The 10,191-nt window shown below is 30.5% G+C and overlaps 1 protein-coding gene across 1 annotated transcript; it reads right to left on the bottom strand.

The window, feature by feature from the left end:
- Positions 1-3,641: 3,641 nt before the first annotated feature.
- Positions 3,642-5,404, bottom strand: LOC112681015. Its single transcript, XM_025551284.1, has 3 exons — positions 5,059-5,404; positions 4,857-4,970; positions 3,642-4,259 (listed from the first exon to the last, which is right to left on the bottom strand). Exons 2-3 carry the CDS (start codon positions 4,888-4,890, stop codon positions 3,817-3,819), a joined length of 477 nt encoding a protein of 158 aa, XP_025407069.1. The 5' UTR covers positions 4,891-4,970; positions 5,059-5,404; the 3' UTR covers positions 3,642-3,816.
- Between the last annotated feature and the right edge of the window lie 4,787 nt (positions 5,405-10,191).

Consider the following 10,191-nt stretch of genomic DNA (forward strand, 5'->3'; position numbering starts at 1 on the left):
CTTGACATTTATGCCATGTAATTTCAAGTCAAAAATAATACATATTCAGTGAAAACTGTTCAAGACCCTTTATAATAATGCAGAGGCCTAATTTAGGTGTATATTTGATTTGGTCAAGTCATAAATTATAATTAGTATAATAGACTTAGTTTTGGATGAGCATTAAACGTTTCTAAAACAGAATATATCTTCGATTGTCTGTCTTTCCATCTTGGATAGTTTTCACTGTACGTATTTTTATAACTTATATTTTTTAATCTAGTATATTTTATTAAAAAAAAAAAATTTGTAATTTTTAACTATTTCATCTATATTTATTAAATGTTATTTACAATTTTTCTTAAGTACATTGAAACAAATTCAATATTATTTGAAAATGATTAGTCAAATATTTCTCTTATTTTTTACTACATAAAATGTTATTAGATGTTTTAGTAATAAAAAATAGATTAATAAGTGACTGTCATTTTTGATTTATATTATTAATTTGTGTTTGTATGTATGTGTGCAAATATTTTACTATTTACGGGCAAAAGACCAACCAGTTTTGTCACCCAATATTATTTATCATTATAATTAACATTGGGTAACAAAAATTAAAAAAAAAAATAATTAAACATAAGTTTTTAGAATTGTATTTAAATCTTATTAAATTTATTAAATATTTATCAGTGTACTCTTTTGTTTTAACTACATATATTATATAAAATCATTGTACTGTATTTATTATGAATATGTAAATTATTGAAATAATATTGCATATACATTATTTATAATAACCATTATTCCATTAATTTTATTTATTGTTCGCTTTGTCAAACTTTATTGTTGTTATATATTAAATACTTGTTGAGTAAAAGTATTGAAAAGTAAAATATGTAATATATTTTTATCGTTGAACAGTATTGGTGGCAATAATATTATACCTAAATGACTATTTATATATTTATATTATTCTATCAATGAAACTGATAATACAAGATTCATACAATTGAATTGGTGTTGTACAAAATTAAGAAATGAGTCACCAATAATTGTAGTTATTTGAAATGTTGAGTATGGATATGTATAACAATGTGAAGTTTAGTTGTTGTGAATAGGTATGTGTAACATACATATTTTTTTACCCATATATTTTTCTAGTCAAAATGATACAACAAAACAAATTTTTTTTCTTCGATTTATTAATTATTAACAAAATTAAGTATTGTTATGGTTTTAAGGAACAAATAAATAATATTAAATAATTACACTTATTGATTAGCATATAACTCATTTTTATTATAAACAACTTATATATATATATATAAGATAAGTGTTTACGTAAAGAAAACAGCTGATAATAATTGTTTCATTGAAATAATGAACTATGAAAAATAATTTTGAGTTAGTGCTGATATTGCTGTGTTAATATATTATATATTTTATTAGTGTAGTTATTTATCCTGATACACCACACACAGCTCCTGTAATTCGCCGTCGTCACATGTGACCGTCCACTATACAGTATTACAGTGTATACACATCGCATGTACACATACTAGTTCAATATAATAGAAAAAGTAATTCATTAATATATTAAAATTGACCAGTTATTTTTACTACTTTTTGAAAATGGTATCTTTTAAGGTAGACTTGAATTAGAAAATATCGAACCGTACAGCTAAACAGCTCACGTAATCGTTAACGTACGAAAAATAAATTAAAAATTATAATGAAAATAACAAGATGTTCAACGAGGGGACGGGTAAACGTAACGCGTGCTCTGTCGACAGCTCTCGAAAACAAAGCCCCTACAGGGCTTCGGAACGTTCCGGGGTGTCTATACTCGACGTAATAACTAGTGATGGGAACAATCGAGAAAAAATAATCGAGTAACTCGATTATTTGAATGTATCGAGTAACTCGATTATTATAAAAATAATCGAATGAAAAATTAGTAATAACTAATTAATAATTACTATTCTTATATTTACTAGTGATGGGAACAATCGAGAGAAAATAATCGAATGAAAAAATTAGTAATTACTATTTTTATATTTACTAATTTATATTTCAATCAAAACAGAGTTTGCCATATGCACTATGACGAGTGGAGAATTTTATTATTTCGCGGCTCGCATCGTACTCGGTATATTCTACGAATATAAGTAAAAATAATTATCTATAGATTTTTTATACATTTTCTATACTCAAGGGCGTAGCTAAGATTTGAATCAGGGGGGGGGGGCAAAAACATGAAGTGATTAGTGTTAAACTCGTAATTCAAATAATCTACAGATAGACCATTGGATAACACATAAAACGTCAAAACGATTGCACGTGTAGATAAAGCTGGCAACACACTACGGTTTTATTTGTACGTGTACGGTGTACGGTGTAGTTCGCACATTATTAGTTCGTACACCGATGAACGACACACACTATCTATTTTGTATCTTTGTACGGTGTTCGAACAACACTAACCTTCGGTTTTGTTCATTTCAAACACCGAACACGGACAAAAAATCCAATTCCTCAGTTTTTATTCCGTGTCCGTGTACGGTGTTTTTCGTCCGTTTTATTGCCCACACACTATCGGTGTACGTTGTTCGAACTACACCGTTCACCGTACACGGACAAATAAAACCGTAGTGCGTGGCCAGCTTAACACTCAATCCCACTAAACTATTTTTATATTTATATCTTTTTTAATTTTAACTTACAAGTTTGGTATAAACAATTATAATTCAGTTTGAGGCTTAGGGGTGGGCAAGTGGCTCCCCTGTCTCACCCTCGCTACGCCCATGTCTATACTTCTTCTGTTTCTATACTATCTGGAATCGTTTAATAAATGCTTTCTATTATTATTTTATTTATATCTATTATGAATAATAATTTTAAATTTTGATCACATGGATTATTTGTTATTTCGGTATACTTTAATTTTATTTGTATGTTGTATGATACAACTTGTATTGTTTATTTTTTATCGTTAATTGTTCATTTTATACGTTAAAATCGTTATATATTAATATATATATATATATCGTTATATATTAATCGTATTTACTATGTATTGGCCTATAGTAAGTAGTATGTTATAAAAATTAAATAGTATAACTATCAATTTTCTCGAATAATTATAATAAATATTAAAGATACAACCTAGTTTTTTATAAGTTTAAAATGCGACCTGGCAGTAAGCAGCGTTCCATGGTGTGGGAGCATTGGTGTGGCTTCAGTTTTATGTTGAATCTATTAGTGAAATAACTTCAAAATGGCAAAAAAACTTGTGAAATTCGTAGAGATTATTTATTGTCACAGAATATCAACATAGCTGATATTCTTGACGAATGGCCTATTTTGAAACAGTCATTTGCTTACAATTTGGTAATATTTTATTTTATTGAATTAAAATTTTTTTCCAACTGTGTATACTAAGTAAAATGCACGTCCTATATCTAATAGTTTGGCTTTGTATCAAAATAATATATTACTAGTCTGCCATTTTGTTAAATGTTTTGTGGCTTAATACTTGTAGTTTATATTAATTTTAACATTAGATTGTTTTTATTTCAGATTGATATTGATTTTGATTATATATATATCCTACAAAAGGAAACTTACTGTTTGTGAAGTGGGATAAATTTATTATTAATATTATTCCGTTAATGATCACTAACATAAAAGATGGAAACAGTAAATTATTACTCAAGCGTTTAATAGAAATTAAAGAAACAGATATTGGTACAATATTTAAAAGCTATAATTTTATTATATTAATATATTATTGGGACTAATCGAAATAGGCAACGGTTCTAACTTCATTTACGCTTATGCATCGCCCAACGGTCCACCCTGTGCCGTTTGCACAATGTCTACAGCGTCGAGCCCTACGTTTGGGTCAAGTAGAACGTCACCCTGTTCATCTCTGTTGAAGCACAACTGATTCTGTATCACGTTCAATAGGCTATCGGATCCGGACTCGATCGGCTCAACAGTCGCATTACCGGTGGCAGTGGGGGGCTCAACAGCTTTGGTCTTCTGGTCCGTCATATGCCAGAGCGTCCAAGTAGATTCACCATTGGTCAATACTGGAGTCATCTGGGACACCGGAAACTCTGCAGTTGCGGACATGACATATTCACAACTGTGGTGAAACCATGGCGCGCGGGACATAGTTCTGAACTGCAAACGACCAGACGAGCTGGAAGAATTCTGCCGGATCTCAGACCATTTGGAGAAACATAGTTTTGTCGAAAATGGAAACCTCGATCCTAAACATATTACACACATGCGTACAGTAGATAATTTTTGATACGGTTTGCTCAAAAGAGCGTTTAGGGAAGCGTTAAGTTCATAAATGGTGTTTAGTATTCGCTCTTTAATACCCTATTACAATGTATCTCTTAAACCGAATGTAATTTAAATGTGTAATCACTTTTGTAAAAATTGATGAGTATTGATTTTAAATTGTGGTTTTATATGGAAAAAATGTATTTTTAACAAAAGTAATATCGTGCAGTGCTTGACTTGGCAAAAAATGAAGAAGAGGGACTCTGTTTATTTTAAAGAAAATAGCATCCCCAAGACTTGTTAAGCGTTATATTTATAACGTAATAATGGTAGGGGGGCACTAAAATTTCTGAAAATTAGTTGGAGTACTCCGTGCCCCTGCGCCCCCCCCCCTAGAGTCAAGTATTGATTGTATGTAAAAAAAAGATATTCTAAGAGTCATAATCTTGTGGTCTGAACACGATAAATTCATAATTCTGCTTATTTACATAACGATTTCGTGCATAATAATATATACTACAAGTATACTAAATGCTCGTGGTTGTAACAATAACAATAGAATAGTAATAATTTCATACTTGATGACTCGAACGTCATGTGATTCAAAAGCATTATTGCTTTCGCTGCCAAATCGACGCTCTTCAATTCAATTAAGCCAGTCGAACATTTTGCTCCGGGCAGCTTTTTGGGTACTATATAAACAAAAACCAGAAAATTATTAACATATACGTATATAGGTTCTTGAAACGATATCGAAGCACTCTTCAATGTATGACTTACGGATGGTAATGGATTCTACCGCATCCGTGCGACCGAGAGCGTCGATTACCGACTTGTGAATCTTTGTGCCGCTTACGTCCAATGGTGCGTTGTAAAAATGCACAATCTATATGAAAAAAAAAAAAAGTTGAATCATCCTACCGTAATAACTTATTTCGTCGATTTATATCTCTGAATCCTATAGAAAACTGGTGTGGCCAGGGAAGGAATACTAATGTGATTCTTCAAATTCCAAAAACACCCTAAAAGAAAAAACCGACGAAATATATGTGTTCCCTGCCAGAAATTGATGAAGTATTGGGTTCAAAACACTCAAGATCATATCCAAATACTATACTATTAAATGGTAAAACTACCCCTCCTGTTCGTTTCGGCAAAGAAAGATTAATTCTATATAATACGTGTGCATTCGATTCAGTTGCTGTAATTATATCTATGGCTTACATAGATATATTAAAATATAAACATTTTATCGATGGCAGTAATAATGAATTTTTAAACTTTTCAATGCAATTAGCGCTTGAAAATTCATCCCGCAAAATATATGACACGAGAGTTTTATTACTTCAACAAATTTTTCATTAAGAATAAAGTGTTACAAATGTAAAATTAATTGATTTAAGGTATTGAATGCTCAAGAATATAATGCAAGAATAATAGAAGGAAAATTTGCAGTCCAACAAATATATTGATAATGAAGCATGATTTTTCAATTTTCAAAACGCTCTGAATCAATATTTATCAGAATTACACTATGCATGTGTTGAAGATAACTGCGATGGAATAAAAACATCTACAAGATTAATTGAAAATCATTTATTTATTAAAACTGATATGATACCTAGCTGATAGACATCAATTTTTATTAAATTATTTTCCGTTCAAGTTATGTGATCGCTCTTATAAGTAAGTTTAATACTGTATCTTAATTCTTATAATATTAATAAATATATTATTGTTTTATAACTTACAGCTAACTATTAAGAACTTAAAAAGGAATTAAATTATTAAAACATCAATGTTCAGCTTATTCACATATAATTACATAAAAAGTTTAATTTGTTCATTGTAGATATATTCTCCGAGGAATAGTTGGGTATGAGTCTACTCGTAACATTATGTCGCGTATGTAAGACGATCGGATAGATGTTGGGAAATACATAATAATTTAATTAAAAAAATTCAAAAAATTTCAAAACTTGACAGAATTCATATAATTCATCAATTATATATGTGAAAATCTAAAATAGTTTTTTTTTTTTATAATTATTAGTATTTTAAACCTTATTTTTTTTTTAATAATTATTTTAAGTTAATTTTAAATAAATATAAGAAATATTTAAAAAACTAAATTTTTTGAGATATGTTTGTTAATGATGAAAGGTTAAAAAAAAAATGTAATAAGAAAAACAATAATAAACAATCTATAATTTAATTTATTACTTGAGTATAGGATAATTTTTAAAGATTTTGTACGATTTAATTCTAAAACGAAGTTAAAAAATAACTAGGAATTCTATCATAAAGTATTACTATAGGTGAAAAGTAATATTAGCTTTTTTGACAAAATTAAGTTTACTTCGGATTTAATTGAAAAAATATAGAAAGAAGACATCAAAAAATGATACTTAAACTAATTCTAATATTAAAACTTTTTGAAAATAGGTGGGGATAATCGGAATTATTTGAAAATGATGAGTTTGTTTCCTTCAAAACTTTTTACATTAAATCTTAATAAAAACATTTTTTAGTCTTTCAGAATGAATTTAAAATTAATATATTATATACACAGTGTGTTATAAAATTATTTAGTGTGTTCAATCACTTTTCTATTTAATATTTTTAAATTCTGAGTAAAAGAGGAATGCATTTGAATTGCAAAAGGATTGTTTTAATTTGTGTATACAATTTTGACCAGAAAGAGTGCTCCGAGATTTAAAAAACTAGTACTCACCAAATTAATCTAAAACACTCTGATCGGATGAGAAGGTATATGTAAAATTGTAATCATACAAGTCTTTTTACTTGATAACAAAGTAATATAATAATATTTAAATTTAATTAATTTAGATATTCCCAAGAATTCCCTAAATTTCTTTCGTGGAGCCCTAGGGCTCCGCGGAACACAGTTTCAGAACCGTTAATTTAATCATCTATAACCAAATTATTTTAAATTTCGATTGTACAGACCGTTAAAGAAACGTTGATGTACGATAATGTGTAAAAAACAAAATCAATCAATTATTGTTCAATCTCTATGAATAATTATTATTACATATTTTTCAAATATTATCATTGAGCCCTATTATAGGCTGGGGCTATAAGCTCATGTGTTTGATACACGTAATATACACGGTTATTGCAGCACTGATTCTGATATATTATAAATATAAATACAATTTATTGTAAGTAATAAATAAATTATTGTTATATTGAACATCCTAATATTTTCAGCATCTTATAACGGGAAATATTCTATGAATCTAAAATATATATATTTTTGTAAATATTAACACTCATATTTAAATATTACATTTTCTTCATATTTCTAAATTTATAACATTAAACCACTAAGGCTTTTTTTAAATTCTCAACATCTGTTGAAGTTATACAGGCGTGATTTAAATATATCAAGTCAAAAATGTTTTCTTGGGAAAAACGCGGGTATTCAAATTCTGAAAACTACATAGCAAATTATAGCAAATTAATTGAAAAATATCTGTAAAGGTTTGGAGTCGCTAGCTTAAAATTGGGGAGCTGTGGTGAAGTTGGTCCCTTGAACAGAAAATGTGAATTTCCAGAAAAACCGCGGGTATTCAAATTCTGAAAACTACATGGCAAATTAATTGCAAAATGTCTATGAAGGTTTTGGAGTTAGAAGGGCCAACTTCACGCACATGGAAGAATGGTCATCCTGTTAACATTTTTTGCATTTCCATCAGAATTAATTGCCTCTCGAAGGTAAATATACTCTTCAGATCGAAGTTTGGTTTAATTTAACCTGATGAATGTTAATCTCTCCGTTTTAATCTTTACTGAGTTCATAAGTCCAATAGCAACACAATTGTAGACACTGTAATCAATTGACATATCGTAACAGAAAACACCTCGATTCAAACTTGCACCATTATTAGTCGAATTTCGCGCTTTACGGGTAAGTCTTAACCGAATTCTTTCACGTTCATTGCGTTCCTGGACAGTACGATTAGATGGATAATTAATTTGATTGGTTGCATTTCGGGTTCTACTACCTAAATTTGTCCGCCGCCTTATGAGAGGCATATTTAGTGAGTCACATACATATACACTTTTTTAAATTTTTGGCTTTTAAATTTAGTAATATTATAGATGCACAGTAAAGAGACGTTTACATTTCAAGTGACATTTGATCACAGACAATTTACATTTTACCATAGATAATTTGTTTTCGAGTTATGTTAAATATGTAATTATATGCTTGCCATATGACATAGATATATAAAATAATTTTATATATATATATAGCATACTCTGCTTAAGATAACCATAATACTACAGGTTAGATAACTCTATAATGGTATAAACCTTGTACAATGTATAGAAAATCTAGGAGGGTTTTAAGTGATGTTTTTTTGAAGGAGAGCTCCACCACAAAGACTCCTTATTTTCGCCTATGCATATATAATATCTGCACTTATAAAGGGCCCCATATCTCAAATAGCTTAGGGCCTTATTAAGTCTAAATCCGGCCCTGGGTGCACGGAATAATCGAATACCGCCGATATAGGTATAGCGCAACGGCCATTGGACGAACGCCGCGAGGTGAAGTCCGTTTTCTGTGATCGCTAACGTCTATGCTTGTGTTATCAAATATATAATGGGTGATATCACTAACAACTCTATCACTAAACATGATTTAGGAACTCGTATAAAATTGAACATAAATTTGTAATGTTTCGATCCACGATAGCATGAAACATTTTAACCTGTCCATATGAAAAAGAATAAGAATAAGGTTTTTAATATCCGTTAATATCTGTGCAAACGAAACCTATATTTAAATATGTAATATTTTACATTTTCTGATTGCTGGCCAAAATGAAATACTTGTTTTTATTATTGATTTACTTTTGTAACTTTAGGGACGTAATAGTTTATTTTCAGAACAACAAAATAGTGTTATTAATTCATCGTTAGTCTATTTTTGACATTCGACGTTTATCTATTTAACATCGTTTTTTTCCTGCTCCTAATAAAATATTATTTATTTATCATTATTGTAATCATTTGTATACAATTTCATCTTCGTTACAAAACGGTGTCGGCGTTGTATCATCGACATCTAACATCTCACAGTATTGGTACGTACCTGTTTGTAAATATAATGTGTAATTGTATATTAATTATTATACGACCTAGGGCCTAGACCTCAATAAAATTAATAAATAAATAACTACATATACACTAGAGTGTTGCATTTATAATTTATAATTTTCAAGTAGATGCCAACACAGACGATAGGAAAGCGCAGTCCTTCGCAGTCCTGCTCCTCGCCGTGCCGACCGATCAAATATAAAGTTTACGTGTATCATTGCAAAGACCTGGAAGTGAAACACTGGAATATGACGATTTTTGCCGGGAACTATCATGATGCAAGTTTGACCCGTGCATCGCCCCAGAAGCGTGGTCGATCGCAGTCGCGTTCTCCGAGCCGTCCTTCCAAATATCCGAGAACAGAATATTTGGCGGTCGGACGACGTTGGTGGTCTTCGATTTATACGTGCATTGAACGTGTAAATCCTTCCGGTGCGTCAAAACGTAGCCGCCATCGTTCGCAATCGTCTCCGCACCGACCGGCCAAGTATTTAATTGTAGAAAAGTCCTGCGTGAACGTCGATCGAGCATCGCGGATTCCGACGCCTAACAACTCCGACGGTGGGAATTCGAAGCGCAGTCGTTCACAGTCTTGTTCCTCGCCATGCCGTCCGTTGAAACATAGAATAGTCGAATGTCACAACGATGGCCGGAAACACCAGAACATTTCGACTGATACCAGAAACATTGTTGACGCAAGATCGACACGTAAATCCACCCAGAAGCGTAGTCGATCGCAGTCGCGTTCTCCAGGCCGGCCTTTCAAACGTTCAAATGGAA

Source organism: Sipha flava, unplaced genomic scaffold, assembly GCF_003268045.1.
Source record: "Sipha flava isolate LNK unplaced genomic scaffold, YSA_version1 183_pilon_pilon, whole genome shotgun sequence".
In the NCBI taxonomy this organism is placed as follows: domain Eukaryota; kingdom Metazoa; phylum Arthropoda; class Insecta; order Hemiptera; family Aphididae; genus Sipha; species Sipha flava.